Consider the following 19,473-nt stretch of genomic DNA (forward strand, 5'->3'; position numbering starts at 1 on the left):
GCACAGGCGCAACAGGAGTCCTCGTAATCGTCATTTTCTCGTCGTTCTCCTCGGACCCCGTGCTTCCTCACCACCCTCATTCTCCTTCTCGGTCGTACCGTACAGTGAAGACGCGCTTCTCTGCGCAGTCCGCTCCACAATACTCGTTCCATCCCGGAAGCGGGTCCTGAAGAGTACGTTCGCGTTGGTGAAGAGGCCCTCCTTCAAACTGACTACGATGAACTGGCTGCCCTTGAACCGCGTTCGGAACAACTGGCCAATATGTTGAGTATGCGACAAGTCCAGGGCCGCGTCGATCTCGTCTAAAATGTACATCGGCGCAGGCTTGAACTGCAGTAGCGACATGATCAAGGACAAAGCGATGAGAGATCTGTGATATCGTGCAGTGAGCGGAAGTCTCAGAATAAACGAACCCACAATCCATACCGTTGTCCACCGCTGAGTTCCGTCAAGCTTTGCTTCCAGACGCTACCCAGCTGGACCTTGACTTCGAGGCCCTGAGTGAGATCCTGACCTTCGGGGGGTTGCAGTTTTGCGAAGTTGCCTGGTAGCAACTCGGCAAAGATGCCCCCAAAGTCGCTAGTACCAGTGAGCAAGGATAGAATGTATCAAGATTTTGCACACCTACCCATTGACTTTCTCCCATGTCTTCTGGAGCGCATCACGTTTGTAACGATCCAGCTCCTCGATCGTCTCCTCGATTTTCTCTTTGTCTTTGAGCACGGTGGATAACATCTTCGTCAACGCCTTCTCGCGCTTCTCCACTCTGCGGGAGGAGAGAGGAGAAATGAGCGAAGAATAGCCAAAGAAGTTTGAAGAAGGCGTACTCTTCAATGACACCAACAGCGCGTTCGTTGACTTTCTTCTTCATGCCCTTCTGCTCGTCCTCCAATTTCTTCGCTTGCTCACGGAGTTGGGCCATGTTCGTACCCCGAAAGTCATACGGACCGCCCTTCTTCCCAAATTGACTGTGAATACCATTGATCAGATTCTGTCTCGAGGGCGGCACAGCGGACTGACTCTTTGTCCTCTTTGATCCATTCGAATTGCTTCTCGAGGTTGGTAACGAAGTTGGTGGCCGCGACTTTCTCTTTCTTCATCACGCCGATGTCGTGCTCGAGCTTGGTCAACTCGACGTCGGCGTCTGCAACAAGCGTCTTCTTCTCTTTGATCACAGCGTCTAGTTCCTTCAATTCGGAGTCGAAGCGCGTGAGCGTGGCCCTTTCTTCTTGCAGCTTGTGAAGCGCCTTGCTATGCGCAGCCTAGAAGGAGCTTAGGTCGAACCACGCGAGGAGGGGGTGAGTATAACACATACTTTCTGCTTATCCAGCTCTGCCTTGAGCTTTTCTAATTCTTTGCGGGATTTTTCAACAGCTTCCAGAGCCTCCGCAGTACCGTCGATCAGGTTTTGCTTCTCTGCCTCCAGTTGCTCTGGATGAAATTACATCAACTGCAGTCGCCGCGATCGAAGCCAGGAGGACATACCTAGCTCAAGCTCGGCGGTTTGCAGCTCCTTGTGGTGTGTTTTCACCACTACAGATTGCTTCTGGACGGCCGATTTTTGCTTTGTAATGGACGCCTGCGAACCAGTCTCACCAAATGGTGCCATACGGTGAAAATAAGATGACATACGCGGAGCTCGTCGATCTTGCCTTCCTTATTGTTCTTGAACTCGGCCATGTCCTTCTCGAGCTTTTTGATCTCGTCGTTGGCGGCCTTCTGCTTGTCCTGGGCCGCCTTCACAGCCTCCTTCAGCGCGGCGATGGCCTGCTTCTGTTCCTCGATATCGGCAGATAGCTGCCAAAGATGTCAACCAGTGATGTAGCCGGCACCATTGGCAGTACACATACCCGAGAAGCGTTACTGCCGTTGACCTGTTCCTCCTGGAGGCTCATCTCGTGTTCCTTGAGCTCCAGTTCCCTGGAAAGCTTACGCCATTGCTCTCGGATCCCTCTGGTCTTCGATTCCTCTCTCTCCAGTTCCTGGAGCCTATTCCTCGCTTCCCTCAGGTTACGTTCCGCAACTTGAACCTTCTGGGCACCAATCAGGATGCCGTTACTGGTAGGTGCTGAACCGCCGCTGAGCGTGCCAGACGGATCGTAGACGTCGCCGTCGAGGGTTACGGATCGTGCCCCGCCGACCGAGGGGTGGAAGGTTACAGTCTTGGCGGTTTCAGCATCTTGACAGACCAAAGTCTCGCCGAATACGTAGTTCATTGCATTTGCAACTTCGTGCGGATACCCTATGAGCTGGAGAGCGAGGTCGACCTTTCCGGGAGCGAGCTTCTGGGCGGCTCCAAGTTTCTATGACCGACAAGGATGATGAGGGATCAGATTCGGGACAGGACGAACAGGGCATACCTGGGCAGCCATCTTCGTCGCGTTGATCTTGTTCAGCGGAATGAGTGTCACTCGCTTCTTCAGCTGACCTTTTGACAGTAGGTCCTTGCCAATCTTTTCATCGTCAACGACAACATTATAAAGCCGGGCTCCGGCTGTGATCTCCAGAGCGGTTGCCTTATCGTAGTCCTGCTCCTTGAGTGAGATAAGGCTAGCGACCAGTCCCTTCACCTTTGACCGATCCCAGTCGGGTCGAGGTGGGGTGTAGTCGAACTGAAGGGCAGGCAAGCCTTGCGTGCTCCTATCTCGCTCCTACCGAGTGACGGAGATGAGACAATGCCACGCATATACCCAGCCAACACGTACCATGCGCGCGCGCTGTTCAGCTTCTTTCGCGGCGCGGAACGTATTCTCCGCCTCCTGCTCTTTCTCAGCGCTCCATCCACAATCTTGCACCTTCTTCCGCGCCGCATCGACCTCTTTCTGCGTCTTCTCCAGGTTCTTCTTGCCCTCGCCAGCCTCTCGCTCGACCGCCTTCCACCGCGTCTCAAGCGAAGCTAGCTCACGTTCGCTCATGGCGAGCTTCGTCTTGTTCTGCTTCTCTTCGGCAGCAGCATTGGCCACACGCACGCGGGCATCGGCGAGCTGGCCCATGTATCCTCCACCGCCGGTGCCCGCAGAGTTTCCGAGGCCGGTGAGGAGCGATTGTAGGAGTTCTTCAGAGTTCCTGAGCGCGTTGGCGGCCTCCGCGTGCTTCTCGGCCAAGGTGGCGTGCGCTTTCCTCAAGGCTTCGACTTGAGCAGTTTTCTCGGCGAGCAATCGATCGTTCTGGAGGACCTTGAGTATCAAACCGCGCGTAGTACACGACGCCACTCACGTCTTGCGATTCGCCCGATGCGGCCGCGACATGTTTCTCCTCCTCCTTGATCGTCCCCTCCTTGATCTCCACCTGCGTCCTCAACTTCTCCACCAGCTTATCCAACTCACCGACCTCCTCCTCAAGCTTCTTAAACTTCCCGCCCTTCTTCATCTCCTTCTCCCTCTGCTTCTCCACCTCGCGCACCCCCTCCTCCGCCGCCTCGATCTCCTCGCCCAACCGCTCCTTCTCGCTGGCAACAGCTTGCTTCCTTGCCTGCGCCTCGTCGATCTCCCCCTGCTTTGCCTCTACCCGCGCGTGGCCCTCCGTGTACTCCCACGCGCGCAGGAGGCGGCCGATGCGTTCGAGCTCCGTCGCCGCCTTCTGGTACTGGAGGTACTGCCGCTTCTCCTCCCGGAGCCGGTCGAGCTTGGGCGTGATCTCCTCGTCGAGCAGGGTCGTGATCTCCTGCACGCGCTTCTCCTTCTTGCTCATCGTCTTCTTCGCCTTGTCCTTCCGCTCTTCGAACATGCGCGTGCCGGCCGCTTCTTCGACCATGCCAAGGATCTCTTGCGGGCGCATGTTGAGGACCTGTTCGTGAGGTAATGTAAGGTGAGGACGGAGATGAACGAGGCTGTGAGGGCCCGGGGAAAAGGCGAGGATGAATGACCTTCGTTATGCGACCTTGCATGATGAGGAAGTTCGGGTTGTTGATGTTCAGTTGCACGCTTTGAAACAGTGTCTGAATCGTGTTTTGCTGCGACTTGAGGCCGTTGAGGAGGTATTTGGACACGTTGGGAAGCGCGATCTAGATACAATGGACGAGCGTTAGAGGCGAATCACCATTCGATTACGCTATGGGACGCACCTGACGGGTAACGGTAATCTGTTTGCAATTCTCCAGCCCCACGGGGCTCTTATCACGGTCCGAATTGTCGAATACGATGGTGACACTGGCCTTCGTGATCCCGGCTTGGCCTCGCTTGTAGATGAGGTCTTGCTGGTTTGCAGCGCGCATCTGTTCAGAAACCGCTCCGCGTAAGCATGAGACGTCAGAAGCGTAAGGCGTTACGCTCACAGAGGACATGTTGGTGATGCCTAACACGAAGCAGATAGCATCGAGGATGTTGGACTTGCCAGACCCATTCAGGCCGGTAATCGCGTTGAATGAAGGGTCCCATCCCGTGATTTGTGTCCGAACTGGATAGGACTTGAAGCCTGAGGTATCATGAGAGATCGGAGTAGTCCCGCGCACTGATCGATGCTACCTTCCAGTACGAGTTCTTCGATACGCATGGTGGCGTTCTAGGCTCAAAGCCTGGGGACAAATTGGGAGAACTTGCAGGGCTTCAAATTCGTGCAGAGCGAGACTATAGCCGCAAAAACAAAGGCGAATCGGCCAAAAGATAATTGACGAACTAGCCCCTAGACAATGCCGTCGTCGTCTGCTGCAGAACACGCTGAGTCGCGTCAACCAAACGCGTGGCACGTGTATATTCACACAATCACCTGCCTCTTGTTTTCTCTTCAGGCCTCTTCAGGCTCCTTCCCGCTTTTCCGCCCTGTTTTCTCCGGCTTCCCTGACTCAATCATGGCCTTACTTCCCCAGCTTCATGTCAACCCTATTCTGCAGCATGTTTACTAGAACGACAACTTGATTGATGCTATCGCCGCCTCAATCGCGGATAACGTGCGAATCAACCGCGCTGGAAACACCTGGACAGCCGGATTTACGACTAACATGGACTGCGGGATCCCAGCGCATTGGCAGATGTGGCCAGCAACTGTCGAGCGTGTGCGGACGTTGCATAGGTGGCCATGTGGTGTATCAAAAGAGTTGCCTTCCGGTCAGTGCGTGTGTTATTGTTTACATAAATGCCGATGATGGTTCATATACCGCTGTAAAGCCTATACCAGCTTGTCCTCATCACGCGCACATGGGCTGTTTGTCTGAATGCCGTCTGAACCGAACCTGTTGCAAATTCGTCGATAACGCGTTCACAAGCGAGGACAAACGTGTTGCTACACAAGGATGTGTCTTTGCTGGTGCTGGGAGCTTCCATTAGCTTGTGATCCATGCGCCTAAGATACATATGAGCTTCTCTTCAAGCACAAATGAGTGGGAAGTGTCTCTTTGGGGGGGGGGGGGGTGCCGATATGGAACGGCTTCTGACAAAGGCAGGTAAAGCAACAATTGCAAAGATCCTCATGTCCGCCATGTCCTTCTCTTCTCGCCCCTTGCTTTGCCCTAAGACCTTCATGAGAATCTGCCGCTGCAGCGACAAAGCCCAATAGCGCCATGCGCGAGCCTCGCGCCTAAAGAATATGAAATGCATCGATATATCAAGTTTAGACTCAGACAACGCGCGCGTAGCGAGACTTCCTATAGATTAGCCGGTCGGTCGATCTGCGGACCACTTTCGTGCAAAATATTCCAGATCGTGGTCCGGGTATATAAACCTTGCCATGGTTTCCGTTGTGCCCCCACAGAAAGAATACCCCAGTTTCCTCCCCCTCCGAGCAGTCGCCACTCCCTGGCGGTTGCTGGCTCAGTGCTTGGCTATACGCAACTGCTTCACGCGCGCGACGACGGCGACACCGTTGCTCACGCTCGTCCGCCATGGACTTCGACGACTGGTCCGATCTCAGCGACCTCACCAGCTCGGACGAGGAGGAATACAAACCTAAAGGGAAGGCGAAGACCTCGAAGAAACAGGAATATGTTGTACACGGCGCGCTGCGCCCGCCGCGGACCGTTCAGTACACCGCCAAGTCTCTTTATGGTCAGTCCCTCCTGCTATGCCTTGTTACCAAAGGGCGCCATTTGAACCAGGACCGCAGATCAGATCATGGACGGCTCGATCGACTTGGATCCAGAGTACCAACGAGGTGAGCCGTCCTTTCCCCCCCTTTTTTTGGCGCCCGTTGGAACCCGCAGACTCATTTGCAATGTTCCAGACGTAGTATGGACTGAAAACAAACAATCCGGACTCATCGACTCCATTCTTCGCAATTACTACATTCCCCCCATCATCTTCGGTACGAGCAGTTCAAGGATGTTCCGGAAAGCTACATTGATGCTCACACTCCACAGCCGTCACGTCTTCGGGGGATGGTACGGAGTCGCGAGTCTGCATCGACGGGAAACAACGCTTAACCTCCATACAGAGGTTTTTCGAAGGTTTGGTGAGTTTTGAGCATCCGATACCCAAATATAATGCCTGAAGCTAGATTCCGTGTCTAGATCGCTCGTAAGTCCCTAATTACGTTCTTTCTCGCTACCGTGACCAAACCGGGCCTCTAGATAAAGACTCGTACGCGATGACTCCTCTGCAACTCGACCCCGGGCTGAATGTGTTCCGCTTAGATTGACCGGCACGAAACGTTGGTACAAGCAGATCGGGAGAACGAAGCGCATGTTGTTGCCCAAGCAATATATCACCAAGTTCGCCAATAAGCAGATTGTATGCGTTGAATACGACGGGCTCGATGGGGATCAAGAGCGGGAGATCTTCCAGGTATAGCGCGCTAGTTTCCTTCTTGAGATAAACCATCGTTGACGGAGAATCAGCGGGTCCAACTCGGCGTTGCATTGACCCCCGCCGGTTCGTTCTCGCCCACCCGGCACTCATCTTACTTATTCATAGCCTCGATCTGATAACTCACCTCCCCCAGAACGGATGCAAGCCATCACAGGTCCATGGGCCTCGTTCGCCCGAGAACTCCAGAACCAGATCCGCCAGCCCGCCCCGGACGGGTTCGGCGACTCCCTGAAGTGGAGTAGCGAGCGTGGCCGAGACTTCCAATGCATCTGCACCGTGCTCTCCCTCGCGGAAAGTTGGCCGGCCCAGGGCAAAGTCGACTCCTCGAACCTCGAGAAGCTGCTGGAGCGGCGCACGGACCCGCCCGCCAAGCTCCGGGCGGAGGTCACGGACTCGTTCAAGATCTTTTCTGCGATCGTCGCCGACAAGAAGTTTGCCTCGGCGTTTAAGAAGCGACTCTCGCCCGTCGAGTTTACGATGACCGTGATCCTCATCTACGTCCACCGCAAGAAGCTGTCGATCACTCAGCTCGCATCGGCGATCGACAGCATGCGGAAGGACGTCTGGTCCAAGTACGAGAGGTTTGTACGGCAGAACCAGATGATTGTGAAGCATATGTCTACCTTCATCAAGAAGATTCAGGACATCGAGCTGCGCAGCGACGGCCAAGGCGATACGCCCGCCGCTAAGCGTCCTACGAATGCGAATGCGGTTGCTAGTACCAAACGCAGGCGGGTGACCCTGGAGTCCGAAGATGAAGAAGAGGAAGTTGTGAAGCCCCTCAAAGAGCCTCCACCTGCCAAGAACACCACCAAAGCTATACCCAAAGCCCGGAAATCTGTCAAGGAAGCTTCGACTAGCGCGAGCACATCCAGGGTAACAATCGTGCCGAAGGCTGAGCGTGTTTCTCCCAAGATTCCACCTGAACCCAAGGCCTCAAAACCCCAAAGGGCTGTCCGGACAGGTGGGCCACCTGTGAAGGCTCCACCAGCTTCCGCTCCGCCAACTCCCGGCCCCTCTCACTCCGCTCCTGTCGACGAGCCCATGGACCTATCGACTCCGGTAGAGGAGCAGCCACCGGGCCTCCAGCAGTGGGCCAGCACCGTACCCACCGCGCAACCTCCGCCGATTCAGACCAAGATCGAGGACATCAAGCGGAACGCCGATTTACCTACGCCGAGCCCCTCCCTGACGCCACAGCCAGGAGACAGGTCCATTTTACCTCCAAGTTTAACCCGGTTAGCTGATCCTGCGAGGCCTCCTGCCTCGTCTTCTGCGCTCAACTCTCCTAACACGACGACGGACCCAAGACGCCGCCCGCCGGGACACAACGGACCGCCGCAATCGTCCCCGAGCATACCCCCGCCTCAATCTGCCTCCGCTCCTCCCGTGGTCGTTAAACAGGAGCCGATGTCCGAAGCCGACATGCAAGCCCGTCTGAACAACATACTGATGGGCGCGAATCTGTGGACGCAAGCTTACCAAGCTTCCCAAGGCATATTCCCCGGCACCCCAGTAAGCTATGGGCATAATGTCCAGACAACGCAGCCAACCCCGCATCTGCAGAACACTCCCGGCATGTTCCCAGGTTTCTCTGCCATGAACCTCAACACCCCCCCGACACAGGGCATGTATCCACAACAAGGTCCACCTCAACCTGGCATGTTCGCCACTCAAGGGCCGCCTCCACCCGGCATGCGTCAACCTCAACGACCGCTACCGGGGCCACCACCGAACCAACCTCCATCCACGCCGTCGCGCATCCGGCCGACCTGGGGACCAGGTGCTCAGGCACCTCCCCCTGTACATCCGCCAGCACCAGCACCAGCACCAGCACCAGTGCCCCCGGACCCGCACCCCCAGGGTCCGGCAGCCCCCACACCCGGGTCGGCCCCGCCGTTCTCGCCGTCTGCAGCGCAACACCCACCTGCGTCCGCGTCCGCGTCCTCGACCCGGACCGCATTCACGGATCGTGACCGGGACGTGTCGATGCCGTACGACGGGCCCGATCGGTACGGCGACGACAGGCGGCGCGAGCCCCGACGCGATTACAGCGCTGGCAGCCGCGGATACGACCCGCCGCGGGCGCCCAGGATGAGCAGCAGCACCTCCCGAGAGCGGGATTTGGACAGGGACTGGCACCGCCGGAGCAGCTACGGCAACCGCGACTACGACCGCGATTATGACCGGGACAGGGACCGCGACTACGACCGAGATCGGGACCGCGACTACGAGCGCGGCCGCGGCCGCGGACAAGGGTATAGTGGCTCCAGAGACCGAGGGCGTGACTGGAGGCGATGATTCCGGACCACAGGTATAGTCTTTTGGCACTTCTAAACATGGGAATTCTTTCATCGTCCGTAATTACCTGCCGCTCATTACTCTGATTCCGCGGCTGCTCTTAGGCCATAACTGGAACTTTATTAGCCTGACAGCATGTCCATAATTATATCGCAGAATAACATAATCCGTATGATGCATATTTGAAGCCAACAATGCGTGGTTCTTCGTCCTCGCAGCTGACTGCGCGTCCAGGTGGGCTGACCAGGGCAGTACTTGAGGGTGGATTCGCGGCTATGGTCCGCACGCCGGGCGTAGAGAAGGTGGGGTAACCGAGGTGCGCTTCATGTGTCGTCTATTGCGCGAGGATAGTCACGGCCATGGCTATGCAAGCCATGGCTACGTAAGGCGATAACCGCTCTCCTGCAACGGACGTGATCAGGCGCACGAGTTGATTCAGGAGGAACGAGGCAGTCATACCTATTCGCGCGGACATGAAGAACAGGCCCAAGAATCTGGGAAAGCGATACGTCAACATAACGGTCGTGGTCGGCATGGGGGTTATCAGCGTGAGGCGAAACGGCGGACGTCTGAGGAGAAACTCGGAAAGGGCGATGCGAATGCGGGAACGCGGGGGGTTCAGTAGACGATCCAGGGGAGGGTGGGGGGGGGGGGGGAGGAGCCCGTGGTCACATCGCCACCAGCGACCGTAACACGTCGTACGAAGGACGCCTGGAAGACTGTTCGAGGAGGGTCCCGTGAGCGAGGAAAGTTCGCCATTCGCAGCGATCCCCAGTGGACCGACGCTCCTGCGCGCGATGTCCACGACCGCGTGCCGTATATGCGCCTCGGCGGATAATCGCTCTTCGCGAGCAGAGACATTCACCCTCCGGCCATGGCTCAACGTCGCCGGTCGATGCACCGGTGTCGCCACGACGACATGTCCCCCCGTTCCCCCGAACGTCTCGTGCCCTCGGCTCAATAACCTCCACCCCCACCCTCCTCGAGCGCATATCGAATAGTACCTGCGCACTCACCCTTGCTTGTTCTTGTCGATCAGGCTCGGCGCGATGGCGCGTATGTACGTGCATGTGCAGATCGTCAGGATGATGACGAGCAGCAACGACTGGAAGTTGAACAGCGCCGACTATAAAAAATAAAATAAAATAAAAACAGAACGAAAACGGCGGGAGTGAGCTTCTTTGCGCAAGAAACGAGCGGTCGCAGGCAAGAGATACGTGCCATCCCGAGTGTGTGTGTGCGTGCGCGTGTATAACGGGTCGCCCGCAAGAGGGTATCGTCAGGAATAACGAGTGGAAGGCGGCGCTGGCGCTGCGTCAAGGCGCGGTTCGATGCAAGAAACGTGGATGAATATACCGTGGCAGTGTTGCGGGACGATAACGTATTCACAGCCAGAGTATTTCATTACAAACTACATTTGTACAATTTTCTGTTCGGGATCTTATACTTCATCCTCAAATTGCTGTCCAAACAGGGTTTGCACTTACGATAAAAATATAGCAATATATCTATATTTGCTGGGTAACCTACCATATATAGATATATTGCTATTTCTCTACTTCAAGTAAAGATCTAATTTCGACGGGGACTTTAACCATTGATATGGATTTTCATAAAGCAAAAAATGTACAAACGTAGTTTGTAATGAAATACTCTGGCTGCGATTTGCTGTTCCCTCGAGTTTACTCTCTCTCGCCGACACGCCAAAGTGGGGAGCGAAAGAAAAGATGTGGATAAAACCAGTGGACCGAGGGTATATAATACTCGATACATCGTTGAGTACACTACAACTAAGGCTTGCCGACATACATAGATATATGTGTGTTAGGGTCGAAGCCGCTATTTACATGTGTCATCGTCGTCACATCGTGCGCGTGGCGTCTAAGGTGAACCGTGAACCGTGAGGAAACGCAAAAACAAAACCAAAAAGTTCCGCGCGTTTCGGTCTACCAAGTGGAAGGACCGAAGGTCTCGCCCTCGGCGAGGACGCGCATCGGCGTGCCGAGCGCGTCCGCGTTGTTGTACGAGACGGTGTTGCCCCACCACGCCTGGACGGTCGTGAGCCCGATCGTGCCGCTCTTCGGGTACTGGAGGATGAAGAAGATGAGGACGGTCGCGACGGCGACGCCCGAGTCGAGCGCGGCCGAGAGCACGTAGTTGTACTTGGTCCACCACGCGAAGTGGCGGCGGCGGACGACGTACTGGAACACGAAGCCGACGATCGTCCAGGGCACGTAGTTGACCGCGGACGCGGGCGGGATCGCGCCCGTGCCGGAGAAGATGACGGGGAAGTTGACGTACTTGACGAACGAGTTGGGCCACCGGCGGGAGACGAGCCAGGCGACGAGCGGGCAGAGCGCGCCGATGAGGAAGAAGAAGGAGAGCGCGTAGTAGACCTGGCCCTGCGAGAACTGGCGCTGGGGGCCGATGACGCCCCAGATGATGGACGCGCTGCCGAAGACCTCGGTCGAGGGGCAGATGAAGCCATCCGGCTGGCTGTCGGAGCACATGTCGGGGATGTTGGTGAACATCCAGGCCTGGACGCCGAGCTGGACGGTGCCCGCGACGACGGTCGCCGCCGTCTGCGCCCAGAACATCGACCGCGGCGGGATCTTCATGTAGTGCCCGAGCTTCATGTCCGACGCGAAGGTGAGCGCCTGGGCCATGGTGATGTACCCCCACGTCTTGAACATCATCATCGCGACGGGCCGGCCGGGGAGGGCGTAGCCGATGACGAGCTCGGTGATGACGTTCAGCCCGATCTGCTGGTTGGTGATGGCCTGGATCATGCCGATGGGGATGATGTACACGAAGGCGATGATGAGCGCGAGGACGAAGGCCCAGACGGGGAACTGCGTCGGCCAGACCTCGATCGAGACGACGCCGCAGACGAACATGGCGAGGAAGATGATCGCGTACCACCACTCGGGCACCTCGCGGTAGCGCGACATGAGCCGGGCGTGGATGTCGGGCTGCTCCGAGAGCGAGCGCCGGGCCTGGGTCCAGATCTGCTTGCGGAAGTAGAGGAAGGCGTGCATGACGGTCGAGGTGATGGACGCGAAGGAGAGGCCGTAGGAGATGGCGAAGGTGGTCGAGATGAAGAGCGGCGAGTAGGCCTTGTACTTGGCCTCGTCGAGCGTCGACTCGGGGGTGAGGATCATGGAGACGTTGTACTTGCCGCCGGTGTTGTCGTACGACGAGCGGGAGGAGATGGGCATGTACTCGGACCACCAGGTGTTGGTGTAGTACAGCGCCGGGGTGAGGACCCAGAAGAAGGCGACGAAGCCGACGGCGATGTTGGCCTCGGCCCACCAGGGCGTCGCGAGCGGCGAGCCGATGTACGCGATCTGGGCCCAGTCGAAGGTGAAGAGGGACATGCCCATGCCGTGCGAGTATCCGAACATCTGGTTGAGCGGGACGTTGTTCGGCTTGATCCAGCAGACCCAGTTGAAGACGGAGAGGGCGGTGAAGAGGTAGCCCGGGAGGACGTACCAGCACGCGGAGGCGAGGAAGGCGAGGAAGAAGAACTTCTCGCGCGACATGCCGCCGCGGTTGCCCACGCCCGCGTACTCCTGCGAGTGGAGGGTGTTGAAGAGCGCGCAGAGGACGAGGTTGGAAGGCCAGATCATGGACGGGGGCGAGACGAGGAAGCGACGCGCGATACCGCCGATGGAGAAGCCGATGAGCTGGGTGGACATGACGATCATCCACTGGTAGCCGAAGTTGTAGATCTGGCCGTAGTACACGCGCTGGACGGCGACGATGTCCGTGGCGTAGGCAGAACCGGCACCGACACCGGCCATGATGGTGATGAGCACCTGTCGTTTAGAGATCCGTCAGCACATGCGGACGCGAAACACGGCCGAAGACGAATAAGACTAACGTGTTCCTTAACGGTGAATGGACCAGGGTTGAGCGAGATGCCGAAGATCTTGACATTGGGCAAGAACTTGGCCCAGGCGCGACCGACGGGGAAGGAGAGCAGCTGGGCGACGAGGCCACCGACGCTGACCGACGGGTAGCGGAAGAAGAAGAACTGGTTCAGGCCGGGGATGAGGATCGCCCAGGCGAGACCGATGACCCAGGCGCGGAGGGTCGAGACGGGCATCTCGGGGTCGTCCGTGTTGGACACGGCGGACCGGACCTCGGGGTAGGGGGAGTCGTCCTCGAGCGCGAGGGCATCCTCGTCGACGTTCGGGTCCTCGAACTCGGCGATGCCGACGCTGTCAATGACTGTAGGGATAACGCGTGCGTGTCAGATATGGCTGCTGCGTGCTACAAGGTGAGAGACGCGGGTGACGAACCGGCATGCTTCTCGGCGTCGAGCTTCTCGTCGAACGAGGCGGAGTGAGCGTCGTCTCGGTTGAACGCAGACATGGCTAGTCTGGTCTCGGGGGGTTTAACCGGGAAGGGGGAGGAGACGACGGGGCGCAAAGGCTGCAGAAGCCGCTCCGGCGGGGCGCTGGCATTTTATACGGAGAAGAACCACGGGCACCACTTGGCGATGGAGAGAGGGCAGTCCAGGTTAGCTGGCTTCCTTGCGCGGTACGGCGGCGGCTTCGCGATCAGGGAGGGCGCAGATGCATCTCGGTGCATGTGGAGACGGAGGATGCCATCACCGGGCCTTGGTATCCGTTCGTCCGGACCCCCGACCCTCTGAGCTACCTGCCGTTCTTCCATGCGGCTCGTGCCGCGTAGTCATGGGCGCGCACACTTCGTACCGCGCGTCGCGACGCGTGTTCAGCGTGAAGAAGGCGCGAAAGCCCGAGTTCATCGTCATCAGAACTCGGAATGACCACAGTCAACGCGTTCACCGTCGGGGAGAGGACGCAAGCCGCGTTCTGTGGCTGTGCCTCTATGTACCGCAGACAGGGGCGGGGGTCCCCCGATGCTGCACGACGCCCCCGCCAGCATCTCAGCAGCAGATCCCAGTTTCCATGTGGGGCGGGCAGCGTACGCGCGAGGGCTGATGGTCGTGTGCGCGATCCGTTCGCCCCCGACGATCGACATGGCGAACGATGATCCCATCCGTCCTAGCCGCGCCACCGTCGCGTCCGACCCCTCGACGACCAGGGATTTGCGCGATGTCGCGAGGGGACGGTCGTGATCGTCGAAGTACTGGGCTGCATATCGGAGTTGGGCAGGACGAGGATTATGTCGGACGATCAGTAATGGCGATATCCTTTCACCGGGTCGACAGCTAACACGGTGGTGCGCGCCCTCCGGGGCTTGGCAGGTGCGGAACCCCCCCAGCGAACGCGAAACTTCGAAGGCTCTCCCCGTTCGTCAATTGTCCCCCCCGTTAAGGAGACGCGCCCGGTCTATCCCAGTTTATCTCACCCTCGCATCAGGAAGCGTGCGTGGTTCTCGTACATATTGCCATGGTGGGTTCTCTCGTATTGCCTCTGCATGCGACCCGTTTTCCAAGTAAGACCTGCGCATGGAGGGGATTCCATACCAGTACTTGCATCCTCCTTTTGCGGGTCATCTTCTTTCTCAGAATTTATACTTCCGCGCTCGTGCTCCCGTCCGTGATCGTCGTATCAGCTATCGTTATATTATGGCCTCGTGATTCGTCCGGCGCCTGGTTCGTGGTGTGGTACACGACGAACACGACTTGGGACACCCCATTCTCCGGACTCGGCTACGCCATTGCAGTCCCATATCGACATGTGTCCACGTCCACGTCGGTGAGCGGTATCGTTACCGTAACCTCGTGCCGAAGACCGACTTGACAGCTAAGAATCTTCCTGATCTCTTCGTCCCCCGTCCCAACTTTGCGCTCAGTGCTCGCGTCTCTCCTCGATCCCTCCAGGGATGTTTCTTTTCCGCTCATCAACGCGACCGTACGCGTTGACAAACTACGTCTATCACGCCTACCGACCGACCCTCACTCCAATCTCTGATCCTCGCCCCCCCCTCCCCGGGCTTCGCCGTGGTCTCGCCATGGTCTCTCGCCTCACCGCCACTACTGATGCCAAGGCGTCGGGTTGTTGACCGCGGTGTCCAGGGACGGGATAAGGCGGTAGTTACCACCGTGTATGCTGTTCGACAGATCGCGGATCGTCAATACTCGATAGATACTACACGCATCGCGAAGAGCAACCACCTATTACACTCTTACCATTCCTCAGATTGGCGTGCACAAACGAGACGCAACAAAACGCCATCCGTTCCCCAATGTCGACTACGTTCTGGACCTTTTTTTTATACTTTTTTTGTTTGGTCTTGTCGCCTTGATCTCATGAATCAACGATAAAGGCGTGGTCAGGGGCATGAGTGTGGAAACTCCTATAGCGTGCCTGGATGTGGCCCTCGCATGCCTCAGCTCAGTCCCCGCACCCGCGCATACATGCATACCTTAACTGCATGCACGCGTCGCTGGTCGGGTACCTTTCGTGCGGTCCAGCCCGGGGCACCGTCACACCGAACCGAGGACGACGGTCGTCGCCGTAATACTCTTACCGTCGTCCCTCTCGTGCCTATGCACCCGGGGCGAATCGAGGCACCCGCCCGCACCGAGCCCTTGGTCTCTTCGTCCAATCTGACCAGTGGACCGTGGTCGTGCAAGTCCAGAGGATCGAAGGTCTCGGAGCGCGGTGCGAGCGAGTAGATATCGATGATACGTACTCGACGACATCGACCAGCGAACCGGTGGTTTCGCTGTGCCTTTCGCGTGCGACAGAGCAATCGATCGACCGCAACGAGGCTAACGAAATCGAAACCCGTCGGACGTACTCCTCGGACTCATCCATTGTATCGTCGGGCTCCTCTCAATCTCAATCCTGGTCGTCCCAAACCCGCTCCAACACCCCTGGTCTCAGTGGTATAGGTGGTGGATAACACGAGTTCCATTACAACATAAGGCATAAAATACATGCAGGGAGCATAGCATCGTTAAGGAGCGACTGGCATATCCGATTTTGTAGAATATAAAGGTCAAGAATCAGGGGGACTGTCATCAAACCAGTCGTTCGTGTATGCGGCTGAAGTCGGAAGACGGTGGAAATGAGGAACGGGGAGTGATAGCCCACGAGAAAGCCTTCCGTGTTTGCGGCTTCGTGGATAAAGGAAAGAGAAAAGAGGGAAAGAGAGACTGTCCAACCTCGATGCGGCCATTCGTGTATGCGGTTTGACACAGAGGAAGATATATTCGACCAGGCCCCGTTCGGCCTGGTATCGATGTTAGCTCGTTAATTCTTCGTCGTCTTGAGCTTCTTGTTCCTCGTGGAGCTCCTCGTCTTCCTCCGCTTGTTGTTGAGCCCATTCGACTCGTCGTCGGAATCCTGCTGTTCTCCTTGGTCGACTCTCGCAGTCGTGGTGCCTGCTTCATCTCCTCGGCCTCGACCGGCGGTCCTGCGTGCAGATCGGCGAGGCCGGGCAACATGGTTGCTTGATTCCGCAATGTCGTTCCCGGCATGCGCGTCTACAGCTGGATCATCCTCGCGAACGGTGTCTTGAGCAGGTCCGGCTAGGTCGGGTGAAGTGGAATCCTCCTCGACCGCCGCCAACAGCTGCATCTCGACCTCGGCAACGCTGTCCATCACAACAAGGCCCGAGCGGCCAGTGGACGAGAGGGGGATGGGGTTTGCGCTCGCCTCGCCTGGAGGACCAGCCATCACGGTGTCGTCGCTCCGGGCGCCATTGTCGACTTCAGGAGGGTCACAGTCGAAAACGCGCCAAGCGTACCTCAAGGCGGCTTCCGGAACATCCGCGCCTGGCCACACCGACGCCATACGAGAAAGGCCGGACCGATAGCCCGCTTCCCGGAGAGCTTGTTCTGCAGCCTGTCTAGTCGGGAGGACCGGAATGGGAGCCTGTGGAGGTCCGGGTAGCTCGTTCGGATCGGCTACGTCCACGACGATCGCCTCGCTGCGGTAGTTTTCGCAATCATGGTCAAGGTGGTGGCCGCCCGTAAGCTGGCCGCGCAGCGTCAAGGGGCCGCGGATCAGCGCCTCCCCTAGGACCTCCACCGTCCCGTTGACTATCACCCCGCCAGTCACGACCACGTTGCCATTAATCACCAAGCTGCCGTCGAAATTGACCTCGCCATGGATTTGGGTCGTGCGGATGACCTCTGGAATGTTGCTCTTACGGGGGCTCCCATCGCCGTTGCCAAGTATAGCGTGCTGAAGTGTGGGCGTCTCAGGAGGCTCCGTCTTTTCGGGCGGGCCAAGGTCATCGGGGCCGGCAAACTGGGGGATGGCGGTCCTCGCGGCGCTGTAGTTTCCCTTGCTGCCCTTCGTCAAGAAGTTTTGCACAAGAGGATTGTTGAAAGCGAGCGGTTCAAGTGGTTTAGCTGGAGCCAGGAACGAGTGGTCAGATGCATCCTCAAGGCTGATCCGCTGGTCGTTTTGCGGCTCCAACAGGCGTTTCAACAGTTCGCCTAATCGGGACACGAATGAATCAGAAATGGGAGGAGGAGGAGGAGGAGGAGGAAGAGGAGGAGGAGGTGGGAGTTCACTCTCACCTGCATCACCGATCTTTTTCATCATTTCCTCAGGTACCTTGTCCATTTGCGGCACTCTGGATAAGATGCGGGTAGGCAGTGGGCTCTTTTTCTTCTCGGAAATTAGCAGGAAAGGGCGCATTGCGAACAACCTGTCGGATCAATGAGCCAAAAATCGCGAGAATCTGTGGGCAACGCGCACAAGAAGAACATGATTGCGCCGACGCCGAAGGACTCGCTTTTCTCGTTGTATACGTGATTCACGATATCAGGAGGTGCCCAGCCAGCGCTGCCTGCGGGCTCCTACAAATTATCCGTTTCAATTCGCTCAGTGCTAGACGATCAATATGTACTTACGACATTCCGAGAGGGATCCTTCTTCCTTTGTCTAATAAGGCCGAAGTCGCATATCCTGACTGTAATAGAGCCTGCGTCCTTCCGGAAGACCAGTATATTCTAGGCGTGCAAGTGCATCAGTCCCACGAAATCGGTTGCGCGAAGGAGATGAGACGAACCGAGGGCTTTATGTCGCCATGCATTATACCCTGGGAATGCATGTACTGCAAGGAATTCTTAGCTCAACATAGCAAACACGATGGACCTAACCTACCAGAAGGCCGTCGATGATCTGGATCAACACCGAGCGAGCAAGGGGCGGCGCTAGGGGCAGAAATAGCATGTCAGGGGTCTGGAATACATGACTATCGAGGAGTACTGCTCACAGAGTGGTCCTTCGTGCATGACGTAATCCTTCAGGGTCCCATAGGGCGCCAGCTCGGAAACCATGTCTGCAAAACAGTCAGCGTACAAACGAGGATACTAGATAAGATTACCTACAAACTCGGAGAGTTTCCGGGGCCTTGTCGTCGGTTTCAAACCAATAGTCACGCAAGGGAAGGACAGCCGGATGGTCCAGTGCTTCCCAAACGCTTAACTGTAAAGCCATGTTCTGCAGCTGCCAGGGTTTCACCTTCGTGCGCTTGATGGCAACGGCCAAAGCGTCCTCATCGTTGACGGTTTCACCAAAACGCACCACTGGAGTAGACGGTCACCGACGAGCTCAGCACAGATAAACAACATGCTCACCTCCTTGCCCTCCTTCCTTGACCATTTCGGACGCGATCTTGTAGCGGGAGGCATGAGAAGGCGATTCCACGACATCCGTCAGACAACGGAAGATGTACTCTGTCTTGCCGATGTACACGGTGGCGTCACGAGGTAAGTCGTGCCCTTTAAGCGTGAGGTACTTCTCGTAGACCTGATAGATGATTGTCAAAACGAGAGAAGGTCAACAGCAGTTGTCAGCACGCGCACCTTGATGCCCACGTCATTATGTATCGGTGTGATGCTGAACGTGATCCCTTCCGGTTTCTCGTGCATGGAAATCGAAGCGATTTTCTCAAGTGGCTCTGCGGTAATAATATGATAACAATGCGATAAGTCACTTTCCGCAAAAGAAATGTAAAGCTCACCTCGGGCATGCCTATTGGCTTGGACAAGTCCGAGCACGTCGCGACAGATGAACAACGTTGTCGACTTTTTGTTGAAGACAACATCCGGTTCACCGTCAGTACGCGACTCCAGTAAGCCCCAGTGCGTTCTACGCAGCAACTGATGCTTGATTGCGATATGGCGAGCTGCCAGCCGAGCGTCCGGCAGCAGTGTTGGAACTCGCTCAGCCATGCTGGCGAAACGCGAGTTTGGGGGGCCGAGACCAAGGAGGCTTGGACCTCAATTTATACTCATTTGACAAAGTCCCGTTGAGGCCACTGCTCGACAGTGGCCTTGTAAGATCTCGATGTTGTGGCGAAGACAATTGTCTGGGACTCTGGCCTGGTCCGCGTTGCACGCCAGAACTCCTTAGCCAGTGATGAGAGAAGAAGAATCAATTGCAAAGCCTCTAAACCATGGTTGCAGCTGTGTCTTTCGCAAGAATCTAGCATCGAGGGTGGTATTGTGATGTTGGCGATCGCGAGTTGGTCGTCG

The 19,473-nt window shown here is 56.9% G+C and overlaps 5 protein-coding genes across 5 annotated transcripts; 1 reads left to right on the forward strand and 4 right to left on the reverse strand.

Moving 5' to 3' along the window:
• Positions 1–30: 30 nt before the first annotated feature.
• On the reverse strand, positions 31–4,491 carry PUNSTDRAFT_76895 (condensin complex subunit SMC2; the record flags this gene model as incomplete). The annotated part of the gene is made up of 16 exons (XM_007388591.1): positions 31–370; positions 427–579; positions 629–766; positions 828–968; positions 1,021–1,262; positions 1,316–1,431; positions 1,486–1,579; positions 1,633–1,797; positions 1,851–2,303; positions 2,361–2,648; positions 2,700–3,167; positions 3,217–3,786; positions 3,866–4,003; positions 4,064–4,213; positions 4,274–4,413; positions 4,464–4,491. The coding sequence occupies 16 exons, from the start codon at positions 4,489–4,491 to the stop codon at positions 31–33; spliced, it is 3,624 nt and encodes a 1,207-aa protein (XP_007388653.1).
• Positions 4,492–5,815: 1,324 nt separating this feature from the next.
• Positions 5,816–9,038, forward strand: PUNSTDRAFT_116641 (uncharacterized protein; the record flags this gene model as incomplete). The annotated part of the gene is made up of 7 exons (XM_007388592.1): positions 5,816–5,978; positions 6,037–6,084; positions 6,154–6,234; positions 6,290–6,365; positions 6,563–6,713; positions 6,767–6,800; positions 6,871–9,038. The coding sequence occupies 7 exons, from the start codon at positions 5,816–5,818 to the stop codon at positions 9,036–9,038; spliced, it is 2,721 nt and encodes a 906-aa protein (XP_007388654.1).
• A 343-nt stretch (positions 9,039–9,381) lies between these two features.
• Positions 9,382–10,164, reverse strand: PUNSTDRAFT_20683 (transmembrane protein 167A; the record flags this gene model as incomplete). Its single annotated transcript, XM_007388593.1, has 3 exons — positions 9,382–9,440; positions 9,498–9,532; positions 10,055–10,164. Coding segments are annotated over 3 exons (204 nt in total), but the record flags the coding sequence as incomplete, so codon positions are not given.
• A 587-nt stretch (positions 10,165–10,751) lies between these two features.
• Positions 10,752–13,477, reverse strand: PUNSTDRAFT_108667 (OPT oligopeptide transporter). Its single transcript, XM_007388594.1, has 3 exons — positions 13,343–13,477; positions 12,922–13,271; positions 10,752–12,856 (listed from the first exon to the last, which is right to left on the reverse strand). Exons 1-3 carry the CDS (start codon positions 13,413–13,415, stop codon positions 10,985–10,987), a joined length of 2,295 nt encoding a protein of 764 aa, XP_007388656.1. The 5' UTR covers positions 13,416–13,477; the 3' UTR covers positions 10,752–10,984.
• Positions 13,478–15,879: 2,402 nt separating this feature from the next.
• Positions 15,880–19,170, reverse strand: PUNSTDRAFT_128480 (kinase-like protein; the record flags this gene model as incomplete). The annotated part of the gene is made up of 10 exons (XM_007388595.1): positions 15,880–17,424; positions 17,509–17,564; positions 17,690–17,790; positions 17,845–17,943; positions 18,098–18,147; positions 18,210–18,275; positions 18,325–18,522; positions 18,574–18,745; positions 18,802–18,896; positions 18,960–19,170. 10 exons carry the CDS (start codon positions 19,168–19,170, stop codon positions 16,232–16,234), a joined length of 2,241 nt encoding a protein of 746 aa, XP_007388657.1. The 3' UTR covers positions 15,880–16,231.
• Positions 19,171–19,473: the final 303 nt, after the last annotated feature.

This window comes from Punctularia strigosozonata (assembly GCF_000264995.1).
Source record: "Punctularia strigosozonata HHB-11173 SS5 unplaced genomic scaffold PUNSTscaffold_19, whole genome shotgun sequence".
Lineage (NCBI taxonomy): Eukaryota > Fungi > Basidiomycota > Agaricomycetes > Corticiales > Punctulariaceae > Punctularia > Punctularia strigosozonata.

Excerpts from the sequence above, each read along its gene's own strand:
- PUNSTDRAFT_108667 (XM_007388594.1), bottom strand. The coding sequence starts at position 13,415 with ATGTCTGCGTTCAACCGAGACGACGCTCACTCCGCCTCGTTCGACGAG. Across the intron at positions 13,272-13,342 it reads CGACGCCGAGAAGCATGCCG|TCATTGACAGCGTCGGCATC; the intron begins GTTCGTCACCCG and ends TTATCCCTACAG. Across the intron at positions 12,857-12,921 it reads CATTCACCGTTAAGGAACAC|GTGCTCATCACCATCATGGC; the intron begins GTTAGTCTTATT and ends TCTAAACGACAG.